The 21,685-nt window shown below is 45.1% G+C and overlaps 1 protein-coding gene across 2 annotated transcripts in view; it reads right to left on the reverse strand.

Annotated features, from left to right (window-relative positions):
- The window catches only part of SNTB1 (syntrophin beta 1), a 229,969-nt gene extending 208,723 nt beyond the window's left edge, over nt 1-21,246 (reverse strand). The window contains exons 1-2 of one of the 2 annotated variants that reach the window (XM_027613914.2): nt 21,044-21,246; nt 20,106-20,880 (exon numbers count right to left, since the gene is read on the reverse strand). In XM_027613914.2, coding sequence (XP_027469715.1) covers nt 20,106-20,658 — 553 coding nt within the window. In that variant the 5' untranslated portion in view covers nt 20,659-20,880; nt 21,044-21,246. The remainder of the gene's footprint in view (nt 1-20,105; nt 20,881-21,043) is intronic. The other variant, XM_035727201.1, reaches the window with a different exon arrangement.
- Nucleotides 21,247-21,685: the final 439 nt, after the last annotated feature.

Genomic DNA, 21,685 nt, shown 5'->3' on the forward strand with positions numbered 1-21,685 from the left:
ATTATGAGGATTGAACTATCTCTCATACCATGGTTCTCCTGGATTCAGTGCATGGCAAACTCCAATGGGAAAAAGAATAACATGGCCTCTCTATGGGGCTCCTCCCTCAGTGGATGGTAAGCACCTTGAGGGGAGGTGCTTTGTTAATAAGGTTCTACCTCTGTAATCTGCTATAATGCTTGGAACATAGGAGATCCTCAGTCAATATGTGCAGACCAAAACCGAGTAAGAAACATGCATCGTGAGCTTGGAGGTGCAACTGGGGTGGAATGAGTTAAAAAAAAAAAAAAAATCACTCAGGATTTCTGAAAGAATACCTTGCTGGGCGTGGAGAGTAAGTCTGGGAAATGCACTTTCTTTGGCATAAAGAGGGGGTTGGAGGAAAAAGGTGGAAGGAGAGCCAAATAGTTTCAAAGAACAACACTATGTCCTAAGGACAGAGTGATTTAACGGTATGCAACACACCTGTGCTTGCCCAACGGCACCGTGATTAAGAAATACTGTTATCGCCTTCAAAAGAAGTTTTTCTGAAACATTAAATACGATAACCTCCTGGTGGATTTTTCCATAGCAAGTTTTGCGGCAACCACTTCTAATCATGCTGCTAAAAAGATAAGGCAGACTGGGGTCTGAGAGGGAGGACACAGGCTGCCCATGAAGAAATGCCGTCCCCAAATGTAATCTTTCAGCACACAATCTATCAAGTGTTCCACTCAGGGACCAACTCCGATTCAAAAACTCCCCCCCACCCCGCCCCAGTCCTAGGCTTCGGACAACTAGAATTATAAAGATTTGGGCGGTCAGGGTCCAAGGTGTTGTGCAAATCAGCTATTTAACTTCAAACCCTACACTGTTTTAACTAGTCAAATACCGATTTTTCTAAGGTGATTAAAAAAAATCCTATTTACAAGATTCTAGAACATATTAACAATCAAAGATTTAATCTGAATTTTAATGCCGCTGCCAAAGAACAACAATGAAAAAAACTGGAGTTGTTTTGTCATCTTCATATATTTGTTATCTGAAGTACATGAAAGAACTTTTTTAAAAAAGATTTTCTGTATTTATTTGAGAGAGAGGGAGGGAGAGAGCAGGAGCAGGGGGAGGGGCAGAGGGAGAGGGAGAAGCAGGTTCTCCACTGAGCAGGGAACCCAATGGGGGGGGGCGGAGCTCGTTCCCAGGACCCTGAGATCACAACCTGAGCCGAAGGTGGATACTTAACAGACTGAGCCACGCAGGCGCCCCTCAAAGAACTTTTGTAACTGTGACTAGCTCACAGTGTCCTTCTCAATGATAAATACATGCTTCAACTTATTTTTAATATAGGTCAAGCATGATAAAAAAAAATTTTTTTAAGGTGTGGGAAGAAAAAAAATCCTGCAACTGGGTTTAGTTGTGACAATAATAGGGTAAGATCCAGGAAATGAAATCTTCTTCCCATGTGTCTCCTTTTCCCTTCGTGAATCAAACTGGAAGAATGAGCAAACAGCTGGTGGATTCAGTAAGAAGAAGGGCAACTTCACCACCAGTTAGCAAGAAGCTGGAGAGACTTCAACAAGTCCCTTAGACCCTACAACATCCCGAAGCCGGACACAACTCACTAACTTCCAATGGAATGCAGGAAATTTTGGACAAAAGGATCTTGCTCTGTCTAAACTTCTCTCCCCACGGCTTTCAGGCCCCAGAAGTCCAAGTTAATTCACAGCAGAAGAAATTTTTCAGGCCTTCCCATAGAAAGCTCAGAGGGTAAACCCCTTCTTTCAAACTAACTGCCCAACGTGGGGCTCGATCTCAGGACCCTGGGATCATGACCTGAGCCGAAAGCAGACGCTTAAAGACTGAGCCACCCATGCACCCCAGCAAGGCCACAATTTTGAAAGCCATGTAAATAAGGTGGCCAGCTCTAGCGTATAGAAACATAGGATGCCCAGTTAAATGGGACCTGCAAGATAAGCAACAAATATTTTTTAGCATATGTATGTCCCATGCAATATCTGGGACATATTTATACTTAGAAAAATGATTTGTATCCAAAAACTGTGTTTTTTATCAAGGAACCCTGCATGTGAAGACTTTGGGAACTAGATTAATGATTTCAGGAGCATGGATATCAAGTTCTGACTCACACAAAAAATAGAGAAATTATTCCCAAGTAACAGTACCATGGGTGACGTTAACATGCATGAGAGCAAAATTTAGCAGTGTCATATGGACTTACGGCAACAACCTCTCACAACCCTTGCCAATGCCTCGCCCTTTCAGTGCCGACTCACACACCTCGAGAAATTTATCTGAACAGTTAGGAAAGACAGCCGGTCTCATTAGACATTTGACGAAGAGAACAAAAATGTGCGAGATCTCAATTACTATTTGCTCACTCCCTAAACTCCCTGCCAAATTTTTATGAAATGTATTCCAAAGCCTCCCATGGGAGGTGTAATTTTATTTATTTATTTATTTATTTATTTATTTATTTATTTTTCCTGCTAGGGCTGCTATAACCAAGTGCCACCAGCTGGAGCTTACAGCACAGAAGCATTCTCTCCCAGTTCTGAAGTCAAAGTGTTGCCAGGGCTGGTTCCTTTTGGGAGGGCAAGTCTGTTCTAGGCCTCCTCCAACTTCCAACGGTTTCCTGGCAATCTTTAGAGTTTCTTGGCTTAGAGATGGATCACCCCAATCTCTGCCTTCATGTTCCTATGGTATTCTCTGTGTGTGGTGTCTATGTCCAAACGTCCCCTCTTTGCAAGGACAGAGGTCATACTGGACTGGGGGCTCTCCCTACTCCAGTGTGACCTCATCTTGACCAATCATATCTGCACTGACCGTATTTCCAGATGCCACCTTCTGAGGTTCTAAGGGGTTTGCACTTCAGCGTAGGAATTCGGAGGGGGCGCATTCAACCTATAATGGGGGTAAATCTGTAGAAGTGTCAGAGAGACTGGAGAGGGAAGCCAAAAACCAAGCAAAACATGTCTGTATATGAAAACTAACAGGCAGGTGTGGGAAGTGGGAGGCTCCCAGGGCCTGGGTCCTGCCGCAAGGGTCTGTCCATTCCACACCATTGGGAAGGGGCTGGTGAGTGGCAGAGGAAAGCGGCTCCGCACACCAAGGACACTGTCTTCACACAGCCTGGAAGTAGGCAGTGGTGGACCAGAATGACTTACTCTGGGTCCAGTTCAGGCCCTACCCTGGCTCTGCAAAATCATGCCCCAACTGTCCCCCACTTGCAGGATCCCTCCCTCACTCTACGCATAACATTTACTATCTGTAACAGGCCTCTGGCAAAACTGTTATATGCGTTTCCCTCCGTACATTCTGTCTCTGCAACTGTATCAGGGAACCTTCTGATTGTCCCCAAGTATATTGTGTATGCATGTTTTACATTTGATGCACACAAATAGACAAATATGAACACATCTAAAAAAATAAACTAGCTGAGAAAGGAATTTTACAAATCAGTGTGTGAGATTCCTTCTTTAAAAAGTTTCTTCTTGGGGCACCTGGGTGGCTCAGTTGGTTAAGTGTCTGCCTTTGGCTCAGGTCATGATCCCAGGGTCCTGGGATCAAGCCCCGCATCAGGCTCCCTGCTCAGCAGAGTCTGATTCTCCCTCTCCCTCTGCCTGCCACTCCCCCTGCTTGTGCTCTCTCTCTCTCTAATAAATAAACAAAATCTTTAAAAAAAAAAGTTTCTTCTTTCCGATCATTCTTCCAGGCTTTACGGGCCTTTTCAAAGAATACACAACTTAAGTGAGTTCTTAGAGCAGTTATAAAATTATATTAACTATTTTTCCCTGATAGATACAGACTGATAGACATACCATACCAGGAACACACCATCTCCTGCCACTTCATTATTAATTCAGGCAAATTGGTGAAGAGTACATTTTCTGGCAAAATGAGAAATAATGATTCTATGACATGAGTTATAACTCAAAATAAAATGTACCCATATAAAAAATTTTTAAGTCTTTAAAATATTTGAAAACTAGTAAATCTACTGCAAAATTCTATTTTCCAAGTTTTAAAGGGAAGGATCACCTGGCTTTGTTAACTTAGGCCCTCTTTCAACCAAGGACTGAGATAATAAAGGCCTATGGCCTGAAGACATTCTTGAGCAGCTGTGGACCCTTGTACATTATTTTACAGTCTCACCAAGCAAAGCTGTTTCTTTCTTGCTTTTGCCCAAATCCTGCCATGTTAGGGCCATGGCTAATGACCAACACAACTGCCACCGGGTCAATTCTCTTCAGTTCTCTAAAGTTTTTTGTTTTTGTTTTTTTAAGATTTTATTTACTTGACAGAGAGAGACACAGTGAGAGAGGGAACACAAGTGGGGGAGTGGGAGAGGGAGAAGCAGACTTCCCGCCGAGCAGGGAGCCTGATGTGGGGCTCGATCCCAGGACCCTGGGACCATGACCTGAGCCGAAGGCAGACGCTTAACGACTGAGCCACCCAGGCGCCCAGTTCTCTAAAGTTCTAAGATGGAAAAGACTTGATCCCTTCTCTTAGAATCACAGTCTAGTGGGGAAAGACAAATAGACATAGTATAAAGATCGCCAACACACTTTGAACTCTTTGTGCTAGATATTGTACTAAGTTCTGTATTAACTCTTTGTATTCCCATATCAGTCCTATAGAGAAAGTACTATTGTCATCCCCTGTGATCCATGAGAAAACTGAGTTCTAGGCAGGTAAGGCTATTGCCAAGGTCACACACCTAGTTTGTTCACTTTGCTCATGCCCAGTCCTTATCTAAAAATGCCAACAGGACTGAGGTTGATAAACACAATACTCCCCTTCGGCTCAATTAATCTAACTTGCGCACAATCGACTTACAGGAACTGCAATCAACTAACTAGATTGGCAAGACTCTCTACTAACCACACATTTAAAGAAATTAAAAACCAGGCACAGGTAGCCAAAGTTGTGCTTTTGCAAAGCTTTCCGAGGGCGGTATACGCCATCTTGATCGTGCCCGAACTGGCCTTTATGAAAGATTGGGATATGAGTGCAGTCCATCTTCCACTAGGATTTCCTCTGAACACTTTGAAATTAGGCACTGTGGTGCTGCTGGAGCCCGTTCACACGTGTCTCCTCTGCAGTCCGGCTACACGCAGGAGGTTGCCGACAGGGAATGCCTGCACTCCTCTGCCTGGGGGCATCTTTTTGGCAGGGAGTACTCGTGACCTCATAGAGATGCCAAGCAGAAGTACCAGAGAGGTAATGCCCCTAGCAGTAGCCCACCACAAAATGGTGAGTGGAAAGTTGGTAAGTTTTATCTATTTGATCGCACCTCAGGGGATAATATGCTAAGTGCCAGAGTGACCAAGTGGCCCAGGGTGAGGCCTTGATGGTCTTGATGGGCTCATTCCCTTTACTATCTCCTGTCCCCCCTCTACCACCCGTGCTTCCTGGGATTATATCCCAAATAAACTTCTTACCCTGACATCCTCATCTCAGTTGCTGCCTCTAGGGGAATACAAAAGTGGAACAAATCTCAAAATAGATGAAACTATTAGATATGCACAACACACTGAAAAGTGAAGCAGAGAGAAAGGAACTTGGAGACATTCGAGTCAATACTGGTGAAAAAAAAAAACCTTCAAAAAACTATTAATATGCTCAGAGAGATCAGCAAAGACGTCGCATCCACAAAACAACAAGAGGATGCTATTAAAAAGGTGAACGATGAGAATAAGAAAATGTTCTTGGAACTTAGTGGTATGACAGATGAAATGTAAAAAAAAAAAAAATCAATACAAGAGCTGCAGATAAAAATCTAGTAATTCTCCATGAAAAAGAACAAAAATAAACAGAGAAGGACAATGGAGAAAAAGCAACAAGACCACAACAAAAATCAGCTTATTTTTCAGCTCAGTATCAATACGGAGGGTCTAACATCCAACCAAAAGAATTTCCATGCACAGAGAGCAAAGAAAAGGGAAAAGAGGAACTGTCAAAGAGATAAAACAAGAAAATGTTCCAGAACTGAAGTGTAAGAGTATTCAGACTACAGGTCCCAGTCTACTCATTAAATGGCACCTTTAATGTCTCAGTCTCTGTTTTTATGACACCCCTAGGCCCAAAGAGATATCCTCCAATTCAGTGTTTTAAGTAGTTAAATCCAAACAATGTACACCTTCATGTCCTAAAAACTTAGCACCTGCTGGGTATATTACCACTCCCCAAACCTTGGAATCATATTGGATACTGCCACGCCTCATTTCCTATTCCACACGACTTTTTCTATTGTGTGGTACTTGTTTTTGTTTGTTGGTTTTGAAATCACAGCAACTGCAAAAAACGAGTTTTGCAAAGATTTTGACATCATGGAAGGAACGTAGCAATCTAATATGAGTCTTCAGTTAATGGTTTGCCTAGTGTCCAACAGATGTTGCTGTTTTCCTCAAAATTTCAAAATATTCCATGGCCCCCTTGTGAGTTCACTGGGGCACCCTACGGCACCTTGGCACACAGTTTGGGAACCATAGCTTTAGCCTATCTGTGCCCATCAAGGGCTTAGAAAACCGATGAACAAAAATCCCACACCAAGGCCAATCACTAGATACAATTCAGAATATCAGTGATAAAAAGAATTACAAATTTCCAGAAAGAAAAAGTAGGCCACACGTAAAAGAAAGAGAATGAGACATTTCATCACAGAAAGATTTCTCACAAAAACTCTGAAAACTGCTGAGGGAAAATGCTCATCCAGACTTATCATACCCAAAGTATCAGTCCAGTGAGAGAGCAGATTAAAGATATTTTCACCTATTTAACTCCCACACATTCTTTCTCAGGAAGCTACTGATGAATGTGCTCCAGCAAAACTAGGGCGTAAACCACAAGTGAAGGTGACAGAGGATCCAAGAAAACCGATAGAGGAGAAAGCCCAGGACAGCCTGAGGAAGATCTCCATGCACCAGACCCAGAGAGAACCAGTCCACCGTGGCAGGGCAGGAATATCAACAGAATGGGTGCGTGATTTGACATGTAAGAGCATTTGAAAAAGAAGTATTCCTAGAAATTTGATAAATCTAGTGCTGCTTTTGGGGACAAAAAAAATTTAGATAGGTGTAAGAAAATGAAGCAAATGGAAAAAAAAAGAGAACCTGTTGGTAACTGCAAGAAACCTGATCATAGACTATCCCATGGTTGGAAAATAGAACAATGTTGACATGATCACAATTTTATAAAAATAGACTGATTTAGTCAATAATGGCTGACACTGATAAATGAAGTAGCAGTGCATAGGCATATTATATTTGGAATATTAGAATATATTTATATATGTATATTAGAATTAGAAATATATTCTAATATTCCAAATATTATATGCCTATACTGCTATTAGACTATATTTTTAAAAAAATTACTAAATTATTAATTAAAACATATATTCTACCTTGTTAATTTCTGCCATTCGAACTGGTGTAAGGTGGTATCTCATTGTGGTTTTGATTTGTATTTCCCTGATGGCTAGTGATGTTGAACATTTTTTCATGTGTCTGTTAGCCATTTATATGTCTTCTTTTGAGAAGTGTCTGTTCATGTCTTCTGCCCATTTTTTGACTGGATTATTATGTTCAGTTAGCCAACATATAGTACATCATTAGTGTAGTGTTCAATGATTCATCAGTTGTGTATAACACCCAGTGCTCGTCACCACACGTGCCCTCCTTAATACCCATCACCTGGCTAACCCATCCTCCCACCCCCCTCCCTTCTGTAAACCTCAGTTTGTTTCCTGGAATCCAGAGTCCCTCATGATTTGTCTCCCTCTCTGATTTCTTCCCATTCAGTTTTCCCTCCCTTCCCCTGTGGTCCTCTGTGCTATTCTTTATGTTCTACATATGAGTGAAACCATATGATAATTGACTTTCTCTGCTTGATTTATTTCACTTAGCATAATCCCCTCCCGTTCCATCCATGTCGATGCAAATGGTGGGTATTCATCCTTTCTGATGGCTGAGTAATACTCCATTGTATATATGGACCACATCTTCTTTATCCATTCATCTGTTGAAGGGCATCTGGGCTCCTTCCACAGTTTGGCTATCGTGGACATTGCTGCTATGAACATTGGGGTGCATGTGCCCCTTCTTTTCACTACATCTGTATCTTTGGGGTAAATACCTAGTAGTGCAATTGCTGGGTGGTAGGGTAGCTCTATTTTTTTTGTTTGTTTGTTTGTTTTTAATTTTTTTATTGTTATGTTAATCACCAGGGTAGCTCTATTTTTAACGTCTTGAGGAACCTCATACTGTTTTCCAGAGTGTGTACCAGCCTGCATCCCCACCAACAGTGTAGGAGGGTTCCACTTTCTCCACATCCCTGCCAACATTTGTCATTTCCTGCCTTGTTAATTTCTGCCATTCTAACTGGCTAACTGAACATAATAAAAAATATATATATATATATATATTCTAACATTCTGGGGGACAATAGAGAAGGTACTGGGCAAGGGTGGGCACAGGAATGCCATAAGCATATAGACAAATTCTAAACATGAAGGAGAGAAGAGAGGATAGTACGTGGATACTGCAAGCAAAAAAGAAAAATTATTAACCTTGATTTTTATTGCAGATGAAAAGCTTTCAGATGAAAGTATTTGAAATGCAGGGTCCCAAATAGCCAAGTAATTACCTATATTTTAAACTTCACTTTGCTTATGTAACCCTACTGTACAAGTCACCTGTTTTGTAAGGCATTCCTTTGCACACCAGGTATCCTTAGCAGCTTCAGATACTCCCTAAGTTCTGCTACAGCATTTACATAACTTATAAATTATTATTATTATAGAATATAGTTGTAATTTATATAAATGTGATTTACTACTCCACACCTGTCTCCCTCTGGAATGTTCGATTTCAGAAGAGGAGGAATTTCATTTCATCCCCCTGCAGATGCTTCCTTCAATCTACTGACAAGGTGCCACCTTACAAATATTACAAGAAAAATTATTTTAAGAACTAGTTGTGTAACTATGATACACCATATGTCATCAATCTAAACTGTCCATTTTTTTTCCCACATTTTATCATTTCTGATTTGAGGAATGTGCCTTAGCATCGCTGGAGGCCCAGATGGAAGCTGAGTTCTTGCAGACAGAATTTACAACTACTCCTATCATTCATCAGGGGCCCTCCCAACCTGAAACCACTTTACATCACCTGCCTACGTATTTTTTTTTAACTTACGCTGACACTGTACATTCAGACCTCAGTATTTATTAGAACCAACTTGCAATTCAAAATCTTAGTAGATATATTTTTTCTTCCTTCTACCAAAACCAAATCTGAGATGTGTGAATTCTCTCACTGTCCCTTTCTGTGTGATGGATTTATTTTTCACTTATCCCTGTACTGAAGGGATAGCCCCTGACATCACAACTCTAAGCAGGTACCCTATTAGACACCCCTCATCTTAAACATTAGCTTTTCTTTTTCAAGGGCACATAAACAATGATCTATCTTCCACTGGGTTGCCCCTCGGATTCCATGAAATACAGTATTAAATAAAAGGATAAAAAACTAGAGTATAATGCTGGCTTAGTAAGAGTCGCACAAATATTTCACATTTTTAACAAAAGCAACATTTGGGCTTCTTTTGGCTAATAAGACCTCCACGTTCCTCTAAGTCCTAGACAACTTTTCAAAGAATTTTGAATGTTGCTGGGTAGATTAAATCTGTACTTGCCCACTTTCCCTTTACAAAACACTTTTCTGCATGTTCCCGCAGATCAGCATTTTGAGACAAAGTTCGCATTTGCCCACCAAAAACCACAGCAGCCTACATTGTGATTTGGTTGATGGAAAACATCTGATGCTGCTAAAAATCATCAATGAAATATACCCTTGTGGGATCCTAATTCACCTGTACAAGGCAAACCAGCTCTCCCAGGCCATCAGTTGCATCCTTCGGTTCCCAAACATGGCAAATCCCAAACTGTCCTTTGTGTTCCCCAAAAAGCCTTTCTATCACATATGCTTAGCCCCATCATTTCACTTCTGTGCCCGAACCTTCTATCTGCGAAGCACGTGACATGACAGATTTTATAATTAGTAAATATTTAGTGCTTACTATATGTTCCAAGCAGTGAGCTAACTAACCACTTTCCATCCGTAATGACTCTCTTCCTCACAATGAACCTACTTCATTAAGAAATTGAGGCTTGTAGGTAAGTCGCTTGCTCAAGCTCACACAGCCAGAAAGAGGCAGAACAGGACTGTAAGCCCAGATTGAGCAAATCCAAGGCCCACCCTCTAAACCACGGCATTATACTGCCGTGAGAAAGAAACTGCAAGGGAAAGAAACAAGGCGGGTTTGAAGAGCAAGCCCAGAACAGGGTATGTCAACTGCAGTAACACTCAGCAACCAGTCATCAAATTTGAGATGGAGCTTCCCACGTTTATCAACAAGCTACGAACGATGCTTCAAATCACAGAAAGGGGAAGTAGTTTTAAAAAGCACTGAGCCACGGGATGGGTCATCATCTTAATTCCCATAATAATCACTACTGAGCGTGAACTTTTCCATCTTGTCTACCCCACTTTGGGAGCGGGGCTCATCTGCATGGGTCTGTTAGGACATTTACTTTGTGGTGTGTGTTACATATTTTCTCTGAAGTCGCAATCTGCAGGCCGGAGCTAAAGGCAAGCTATTATTATAAATCAAAGCCAGTGAAGTAGGTAATGAGGTTCGGTATATAAAACACTTGGTATAAATGCAGGGAAAATTCTGGCTTTTCTTTAACATTAACTGCTTTGAAATGCATCATTTGAAATAGAATTCTTAGTAGGCCACTAGCTGCCAGAGAATAATTTCCCTTCACCCACCAGACCAGTGGTGGCTTCAGCTAGATGCCTTTCACAAATGTGGAGCTGTGCGCAGTGAGTTATTTTTAATACGCACTCCATGGGGTGAGTGCTCCAATGCACCCCGTTACGTGAAAAGCATTCCCCTCCACGGCAGAAATAGGAAACTGAAGGACAGTCCTGATCCGCTTCATTCTGATCAGCTTCACGTAAGGAATATGGTCTGAATTTTCAGGCTGATACATAAGCTTTAAAAAAGAAACAACTAAAATATCTAAGCAGTTTTCATCTCCCCAGGTAGAAAGTGTATTCAGACTTGTAGGTCTCTGAGCCACAGGGGGGCAAAGGAAGGGTGGTTATAAATATAACATTTAAAGGATAATCACATTTTCCAATAACTTTTAAAATCACGTCTGGCTCCTCTTTTGTCTTTCAAGACTGGTCTATGTTAAGTAAGTGCTTCCCAGGTCTATAAAATGACTTCTGTATTCTTCTTCACTACAGCCCCAGAGAGAGTTTTCGTTATCGATGCTGAATGTGTATCATTTCCACAGTCCAACAGCATTAGTGCTGGAGGATGGAAGCCATCAAGAAAGGTCACCAAGTCCCCAAACTGCCTTCCCTCTTCCCTTCCTTCCTTCCTTGCCTTCTCCCTCCCTTACTCCCCCACTCACTCCCTCCTTCCCTTCTTCTTCCCTTCTGTCCTACTATTTTTTCCCTCCTAAGACATTTTAAAATCAGCCTAATATGTGCCGGGTACTATGCTACATAGGCTGCGGTGAAAATCATGCCATTTTTATGACTGATCTCAAGAACTTTACAATCAGCCTCAAATGCCCCCACCTCCCTAATAACTGCAATTCCCTGCCTTATACCTCTTAGACCACCTTTTGTCCACTGTGCCATGTCTTTTTTTTTTTTAAAGATTTTATTTATTTATTTGAGAGAGAGAATGAGATAGAGAGAGAGAGAGCATGAGACGGGGGAGGGTCAGAGGGAGAAGCAGACTCCCCGCTGAGCAGGGAGCCCGATGTGGGACTCGATCCCGGGACTCCAGGATCATGACCTGAGCCAAAGGCAGTCGCTTAACCAACTGAGCCACCCAGGCGCCCCGACTGTGCCATGTCTTGACACAATGTCTCGTGCAGTATGCACTAGTTGGAGCTTGACAGGTGTTAGATAATCTGATGTCCAGCTCCCTCATGTACAAGGTAGCCTCGGACCAGTCACCTCATCTCTGGTACTTCCATTTCCTCCTCTACAAAGTGGGGGGGGGGGGGTCATTACACCAGTCCAATCATCCACGGAGGGGTGGCCTGGTGACAAAATCATAATGTGAGTGAAGCCACTTTGACAAACCTAAGCCTCGCTGTGGAAGGTGCTCTGAAGCACAACCCGGGGTCGAGCGTCTGAATACCTGTGTCGCTGGCTGGGCACACGAAGCCAGGTCACTCACGAGAGCCTGGCCCATCTCACGCTTCTTGAAATGTGAAACTCAGCGTGACATTTCCCTGCTTATCACACTTCACCCTGAGAAGGACACCTAAGTCTATAACAAGGCCTAGAAGCCTTGGTTTCGGCTCAAGTCTCTGGTCTTTTTTTTTTTTCATTCTTGCCCCTTAGCAAGGCCTGAAGGCCACATTTCTCCCACATCACCACAATGAGCTACAGCTGATAGCCAAGCTCTTTGTTGGGCTGCCTTGAGACCTTGGCCTTCCACAGCCCAGTCCAAGAATGGGCTGGATGTCCTTCCCTGAGGCTCCCACAGCATCCCATAACGCCCTTGATGTAGCACTTTCTACTCCATCCTGTGAATGCCTGCTTAGTGCTTATCTGCATCTGTCACTGTAATATTGTTTCTCAAGGGCAATGCCCTAGTGGTATATGACACATAGAGGACACTCAGTAAGTTACTTGTTAGACAGTCAAATAAATGAATGAATGAGGAACTCCTCTGCCACGTGACAGGACAGGACTGTTTACTGTGGTTGAGGATATTCTTGAAGAGCTACCTGGGAACTCTGTACCATTACTATTTCAGCAAACCAGAGGTAATATGCAGGAAAATGCCCCCTACTGCTACCCCCAAGATGCACACCTCCTAGTCTCCAGATCCTAACCATATATTACCTTGCATGGCAAAGAGGAATGAGGGCTGCAAAGTGAATTAACGTTGCTTATCAGGGAAGTCATAATTTAAAAAATATTTTAAAAAGGGAAATTATCAGGGCGCCTGGGTCGCTCAGCCGTTAAGCATCTGCTTTCAGCTCAGGTCATGATCTCAGGGTCCTGGGATCGGGCCCCGCATCGGGCTCCCTGCTCGGCGGGAAGCCTGCTTCTCCCTCTTCCACTCCCCCTGCTTGTGTTCCCTCTCTCCCTGTGTCTCTGTCAAATACATAAAATCTTAAAAAAAAGCGGGGGGGAAATTATCTTGGATTATCTAGATACGACTGAGGTAATCACAAGTCCTTAAAAATAGAAAGAGGCAGAATAGAGGTTGGAGTGTTTTTTAAGATTTTATTTATATATTTGAGAGAGAGAGAGAGAGAACAAGCAGTGGGGAAGGGCAGAGAGAGAAAGAGAGAGAAGCAGACTCCCTGTTGGGCAGGAAGCCCCGATGTGGGGCTCGATCCCAGGACCCAGAGATCATGTCCCGAGCCAAAGGCAGATGCTTAACTGACAGCCATCCAGGCACCCCGGCTGGAGTGTTTTGATGTGAGAAAGATTCAAGTTGCCACCACAGGCTTAAAAATGTAAGGGAGCCATGAGCCAAAGCATTTGAGTGGTCTCTAGAAGCTTCTGGAAAAAACAAGGGGAAAAGATTCTCTTTTAGGGCCTCCAGAAAGGAATGCAGCACTGTGGACACCTTGATGTTAGCTCAGTGAGATCTGCATCAGGCTTCTGACTTTAAAAAACTGTAAGATAATAAATTTGTGTTTTAATTTACTAAGGTTTTGGGTAATTTATTAGAGCAGCAGTAGAAAACGAATATACTAGACAAGAAAGCAGAAGACCTGAATAGCACCCATCATGGGACCTCTTAGAGCTTCACTCTCCTAATCAACAAACTGGGGATATGCGTCCCTAATCCGCTTCTCGCATAAGGCTGTTCATGAGGATCCAAAGCGGTAAGGTCTGTTTGGGTCTCAGCATCGGAACTTATTCACTGTGTTTCTTTGGCAAGAAGAATGGCAAACTTTGGCAAATTTCAATGATCTGTGCCTCAGTCTTCTCATCTGTAAATAGTTTTGGATTATTGTGAGAATCCAAATCCAGTGATTTAGTCCATGTAAAGTGCTTAGAACAGCATCTGGCGTGATACAAGTTGTTATATAAATGTTTGTTATCACATATGTAAAGAGTCTGCAAAAGGTTAGGCACGGCAGGGTCCTGCAGGGGATACCTTCCAAGACCCCCAGTGGTTGCCTGCTTGAAACCACACACAGACCTGAACCCTATATATACTATGGTTTTTTTCCTATACATACAAACCTATGATAAGGTTTAATTTATAAATTAGGCACTAATAATAAATTAGTTATTGCCAACAATAATAAAATAGAACAATTACAACAATATACTGTCATAAAAGTTCTGTGAATGTGGCCTTTCCCTCTCTCCAAATATCTTACTGTCCTATACTCACCCTTCCCATAATGATGGCAGATGTTAACACGCCTATGTGATGAGATGAAGCGAGGGGGATGATGCAGACGCTGTGACAGAGCGTTAGGCTACCGTGACCTTCTGATGGTTTGTCAGGGGAGGATCATCTGCTTCCAGGCTGCAGGGAGCCTCGGGAAATTGAAACCATGGGAAACTGAAACCGTGGAAAGCAAAACCCCGGATAAGGGGGACTACTGTGTAAAGTGGTAAAGCAGAATCAGCATTCTTTTTAATAAAGATCTATTTATTTATTTGAGAGAGAGAGAAAGAGAGAGCACGAGCGGGAGAGGCAGAGGGAGAGGGAGAGGGAGAGAGAATCTGAAGCAGACTCCGTGCTGAGCACAGAGCCTGACACAGGGCTCAACATCATGACCCTGAGATCACAACCTGAGCTGAAACCAAGAGCTGGATGCTTAACCGACTGTGCTCCCCAGGCACCCCCAGAATCAGCGTTCTTATAGAATACTGGTTCATCAAGAGGGTGGAGGGTTAACACAGCCCTTCTCAGTAGCAGTTCGGATATTTACGGAGGCATTTTAGAGGTCAAGGGGAGTGGCAGGGGCTTACTCCTAGCATTTAGTGATAGGAGCCAGAGATGCTAGACATCTTGCAACATCTGAGGTAGCCCTTCACAGTGCAAGATTTTTCCAGATCCCAAAAGACACCACACATCCCCACCCATCTTGAGTCGTAGCTATGCATTGCTGGTGATTTTATGTACAGGTACTAGCATCTACCTCCTTCATTATGATCCCGGGGGTAGTTGTACTATGTGCTTATCAATTGAAACTTTTTAAAAATAATTTACTCATTTTTCCATTTTATTAATATTCGTAATAATATAGTAATAGGACATTATGTTGATTCTTAAATTTAAACTACAGTTAGGTTACACTATTTATGAAATTTGTTTCATAAAAATAAAAGGGGTGTTAGAAAGATTTGTTATTAGAAGTGTGTTGGGGGGGTGCCTGGGTGCCTCAGTCGGTTAAGCGTCTGCCTTTGGCTCAGGGCATGATCCCAGGGTCCTGGGATGGAGCCCCACATCTGAGCGGGAAACCTGCTTCTCCCTTTCCCTCTGCCTGCCACTGCCCCTGCCCCTGCTTGTGCTCTCTCTCTCTCTCTCCTTCTCTGTCAAATAAATAAATAAAATCTTTAAAAAAAAAAGTGTGTTGGGTCTGAATTTATAGGATGTGACGTGAAATAAAGTTTAGAGATGGCTTAACCTAGTTCCCTAGCTTCCCAATGAACAAAATCAAGGCCCAACAAGATAAAGTATCTTGTGAAAAGAGTAACTGCTAGTTAAAATATAAGCACACAAGTTTCAAGACTCTAAATTCCAGAGTTCTTGGATATTCTTTAAGAATCTGTACATCCTAGGGGTGCCTGGGTGGCTCAGTTCGTTAAGCGTCTGAAACCTGCACAGGTCGTGATCCGAATCCTGGGACAAAGCCCCATGTTTGGGCTCCCTGCTCAGCGGGGAGCCTGCTTCTCCCTCTCCGCCCCCCCAACTCGTGCTCTCTCTCTCAAAAAATTAAAAAAAAATCTTTTAAAAAAAGATCCTGTACATCCTAAATAAAGTAAGATTCTCTAAAATACAAATTCTTGTCCAATTCTGAGATTTCATACCAACAAAACCATTGCCTCTGCCTCATACCCCATCTCCCTTTCGTGCCATCACTACTTCTACCACTAAAGGAAGTGACTGTGCAAGTGACATTTTAGATGATCTCAGCAGCCAAGCATTCCTGGGAGCAGTGCTGGGGGAGGAGCTTTGATGGACAGGGTTCATGTCAACAACAGTCTCGGACCTTCTCCTTTGAATTTCCACTTCTTCTGGTCCAGCTCCCTAGGATACCTTTTGGACCCAGGTAAGATTCTGTTCATCACCCACCCCCACCTTCCATACCCCAAGATGAGTCTTCCAGAACATTCTGCACTCTCCAACCTGGACAAAGTTATGGAGAAACTAACTTTATTGTAGTTTCAGTTATAAAAAGGTTGACAGATTCCAAATTACTATTTTGCTATCCATCTAAGGGCAAAAAAACCTCATCCTTCCCGTGACCCAGAACTACCAGGGATATTTATGCAGCTGTGCCCAGCTCCACTCCACAGGGGGCCATTCACTCTGTACTCTGTGTGTGTGCGGTGTCCCCTGCAGTTCTATGGTTCAGCATCTCCATGGCTGAATGCAGGGTCCCTGCTCCTACTCCTACAAATGGAAAAGGAGTTCATAACGTGAAGATGTCTGATCTTAACTTGGATGACTATCCGGTGAAACACTGACTTCACTGGCACAGTGTATTCACGCTTTATTTTCAGCTTGAATTACAGTGTAACCTCCTTGCTGGCCAGGTGTTCAATGACAAGAGACCCTGCCTCATTGTGAAGTTTGGTTGCTGTTGCGGGAGCTCCCTTTTGATACAGCCAGACACTGGGTGGATGAAGGTTTTTAGACTCAACCCTCTTTCCTGTCCCTCCCTTTTGAGTGGCCCACACAATTGCTCTTCCTGCTCAAGGCTGTCCCGAGCACTTCAGCATTTTTGAGAAGTGGGGAAGAACATCTTGAGCCCAAGAACTGAGGAAGCTTCCACTGGCTTAAGTACACAGATGAAGGAGAAGCTCGAAGTATCAATTTCACCCAGAAGTTACAAGGCTGAGCTCTGAAGTGAGACAGACCTGTAAGCCTCCTCCCCAAGACTTTAAGCAAATAACCAACAGTACTAGCCTCACAGTTACTAAAAGTGTAAGGAACGAATGCAAGTAAAGCCTGGTACATATAAGTGCTCAAGAAAGGTTAGCTGTCATCATGATTCCCTTCCCACAGAGGAATGGTCTCCTAACATTACAGTTACATAATAATAATAATAATTAGACTAAAAATAAGAACTATAAACTCCAGTACAGTATGAGGAATGGACTACCCCTCGGGAGGGGCAATTTCCGCTTCATTTCATGGAATTATAACGAATCAGAGCAGCCATTTGATACATGTTTTTTTCTTTTACTCTCAGATTCTCTTCCATACAGCAGCCCTGTAGAGTAAGAATGTCCAGCCGATTTCCTTATTCCCATTTTTCAGAAGACACTGAGGCTCAAAGAGGTTAAGATTAAGTCTGTGACTGACTGGATAACTAGAACGCGGGCTTTGAAACTTGCCTTTCATCAGCTTTTCACTTCAGGGTGTTCCACTAGCAGTGGCATAGATTCTCCACTAGGGGGCGCATGTCGTGTAATGGGGTGCGTACTGGCTGTAGTTGAGGGACTGGGCTGGCTCAAAAAACAAACAACCCCCAAAACAAAAAAAGCAATCTAAGTAAAAAACTGTGTATTTTCCACATAAACATATCTTTAAAACATCTCCCTAAGCCTCTCGTCCCAGCTGATTACATCTACAAAGCCATTCCTGTGTAGAAATTCAGCAATTAAGATTGCATTTCACAATATGGGCAAGTAGGTATGTGATTTTAAAAGGCCCTTCCGGTGGTTCTGATATGCCCCTTCAGGTGGGAATCCATGTAACAGTCCAAGCTACAAAAGAGGGGATGTGTGATATTTGCTTTGATGGTATATGATCTCTCCCACCACACTTAAAACCAACGCTTCAACTCAGTACGAGAGACATTGTTTTGAGGGGGGGCCTCTACTTGTTTCTCTTGATTGCAGTGGATCTCTGAAAACTCGGGCTGGGAATAAAACTGCTGCCCCAAGCCCAGGTGGTTCATGTCTAGGAGGCCCGCGGGCCTTCCGCCAGAGGTCCTGCCTGCAACACAGGACGATGTGTTGCAAGAATGTCATGTTAGAGGTTTTTTACAAAACTCACTCTTCAGTTGCCGCATCCATAAAGCCACATAACTGTTCTCTCTCTTTTTCTTTAAGTTTATTTTCAACTGCAGGGAGTCACCTTTCCTTCCTCTTTTTGGGTGAGAGATATCTCTTTGCTAAGTCATTATTCATTACACTGAAACCAAGGAGAAGAAAAGACATAATGAAGGGCAGGGCCTTGAAATAGAAATGACCTGCCTTTTGCGCCCCCCCCCCGATAGTTTACAGTAAATATTGCAGGCTGAGCAGGTGCCCAGTGGTTTACAGATCAAACTACACTTGCCCCAGATCCCACCTGCCCCTTGTCACACAAACCAACACACACTTGAGTCAAGAAAACTTTTTTCTGTTTACTTATGTTAATCATCAAGCCAAAGCAAATAGCCTTCCACTTTCTGGATCCAGGGTAGCAATTAAATATGAAGACATCACAAATCCTCTAGATAAATAAAGGTGTGTGGTGTGGGGAGCCCTCTGTATTCTAGGCAGGAGGTGGACGATCATGTACCAGAGCAGTTGCATCAGCTGTCACATGTTAACAAAGCTGGTTTCCCAACTCTGAACTTTCTGTTTCACACACCAGCACCAGCACCACATCTGGTGAGCAGGAAATTGACTTAAGTCCTTAATTTAGGATTTAAATCAACCACCAGTTTACAAGATCTGGGTTGAAACACTCTGTTTCTGTGGTTATGGGTCCATTGATTTATTCACTCAGGATGCGTATCACTGAGCACCTAAACTCAAGGGAAATGACCCATAACTAACTAAAAAAAAGACCCCTCTACAGTGAGGGGGAAGCTGAGTAAATAGACAAAAATAATTACATGATATTTGTGCTGAGGTATGTACAAAGGTATGGGGCAGAGATAGACAGTTACCAAGTAAGAAATACAGACATAGTGGGAAAGGATAGTGATTATCCACTTAATACTCTACTGCCTTTCTGCACATAATCGGAAAAGGGTACAATAACGCAGCTACCTATTCTATTCACTTGAAAAATCAGGGGATTGGGCACACAGGATCTCAAGAAAGTCCTTTCTAAGAAGCCTCACACTCAGGGGAAACTTAACAAATGCAAAACTGTTTCCACCCCACTCGGGAAAAATCCCGGGAAAAGGCAGGCAGAAAAACTGCCTCAGCAACCCTCCACCCAGAGCAGCCTGGAATCCAGACTGACCGGCCAAACACCTGGCACCAGAAGGGAACTTCTGCATAAAGCTGCAACATAATTCCCAGATCTTGGCACAACTCCCCAGCATAATCCCGGGTTCCAATCTGAGAGGAGGGGAAGTCCAGAAGGATGACTGGGTTTCAGCGTTAAAACACTGCCACTCCTGTCTTTAGGACTGAACCCTTGTAAATGGATTGCCCAGGCTTCTTGGAGAACATGGTGCGAGAGCATAAAACTATGAGAGTTATTCGGTGAGCTCTCACCTTAGCGTGGACGACTGCCCTTCATTTCCAGTCCCACTTCCCGGCCCCTACGCTACCCTCGGATTATCCGCGGGTAAAAATGAGACACTATGCCCTAAGCATCTGACCCTGCGCCTGCCACGTAGCTCAAGAAACCCTGCTCGCCGAGCCTGTGCACACACCCCTGCTGGGTCCAAGCCTGCAGCGACTCTAGGGTAGGGACAAGTTGCCCCCAGGTGGGTTAAAGTTGTCCAGACTCCCCGCCACCATCCCCCACGCCGGGCCCCTGGGCTGTGCCGGCACGCGGGGGAGTGTGCGGGTGCGGTGGGAGGGTGAGGGGGTGTGTGCGCGGCCCGCGCGGCGTTAACCCCTTACCTTCCAGCAGCACCTCCTTGCCGGCGCGCTTCAGCGCCTGCACCGCCTCGTCGTGGGTGGCGTCCCGCAGGTCGGCCCCGTTCACAGACAGGATGGCGTCGCCCACGTACAGGGCTTGGGTCTGATCCGCCGCCAGCCCCTTGAAGATCTTGCTGATGAGGATGGGCATCTTGTTCTCCTTGCCCCCCTTGATGCTGATGCCCAGCCCGCCCAGCTCCTGCTTCAGCACCTTCACGCCGCGCTTCTGGTTGGAGATGGACTCGGGCACCTGCTCCGGCAGGTCGGTGAAGGCGGTGCGGACCCCGGCGGGCGAGTCCGGGGGCTGCGCGCCGCCGGCGCCCCTGCAGAACGAGCCATTGGTGGCGGTCCCGATGCCGTTGTACGCCGCGGCGCCCTCTTCGCAGCTCAGAACCAGGGCGTCCTCGCTCAAGTTCACCAGAACTTTGTGCCAGCGATCCCGCACCAAAACTTCCAGCAGCCCGCTCCGCGGCGCCCGGCCGCCTCCCCCGCCGCTCGGCCCTGCCGCCGCCGCCGCCGCCGCCGCTACCGCCATCTTTCCGGCATTCTTAAAATGCCATGTGATTGCCAAAGGGGGGAAAAGTGGGGAAGGGCTGCGGGGGAGGCCGCGGGCCGGGGGAGCGAGGAGCGCGCGCCCCGCAGGGAGGAGGCCGGGCGCCGGACGCCGCTCGGGGAGTTCGCACACGCGCTCGGCGCGAGTTGGCAGCCGCAGCCCAGCCCGTTCCCCCTCGCCTGATCCTGGGCGGGGTGGAGCGACCTAAAAGAAGGAGAGACAGACACAGGGGAGGGGAAACAAGCCAGCTGCCAGTTGCAAAAGCCCAAACCGAGGGGAGCCGCGGAGCAGCTCGGCGCGGGGAGGGTCGGGAGGAGGAGGCACGCCCGCGGGGAGGGGCGGGACCCGCCGCCCGGCGGCAGCTCACCTGTTCCAGCCGCCGCAGCCCCGGCGCTCTCGCTCTCCGGCCGCGCGCCGGCTCAGCCCCCCGCCGCCTCGCTGCCGGGAGCCTACGGCGCCGCAGGGCCAGCTTCCTCGCGCCAGCTCTCCTCCCAGCCCGGCCCTCTCCTTTCGACCCTCCCCTCCCCGCGGGTGCCCTCACCGCTCCTTTGCTGGGACCGCTCGTCCTGCCTACGTCCCCAAACCCGACGCTCCTGACCCCTTCCCTTTCACATCCCCCGCTGGATTGTCCCTCAGTCCTAACCCCCAGCTGTATCTGTATCCAGGTCTCCTCACGCTGGCTTCCTCAAACCTTGGCTTCTCCTTCTGAGTTCTTACCTCTCTCTCCTTCGCGCGAGGATTCTCAGGTAGCCTCGGACGGAGGCCCCGGGTTCCCTGAGAGTCAAGAGGGAAGGCTGTCCCGGGAACCCAGCAAGAAACGGCGGCATAACCCGAGTGCCCGAAACCTCCTCTCTTTAAATGCAGGACATCTTTCTGCCGGATCTCTGGAGAGCTGTCTGTGCTGGTGGGGGTTTTCAGCAGGTCACTGTCTGCCCCAGACCCCAGGAACTGATGTCTTTCCAACTTTCACACCGAATATACTCTATGCTTCTGACATTTTTTCCCCCAA

Source organism: Zalophus californianus, chromosome 4 (assembly GCF_009762305.2).
Source record: "Zalophus californianus isolate mZalCal1 chromosome 4, mZalCal1.pri.v2, whole genome shotgun sequence".
Lineage (NCBI taxonomy): Eukaryota > Metazoa > Chordata > Mammalia > Carnivora > Otariidae > Zalophus > Zalophus californianus.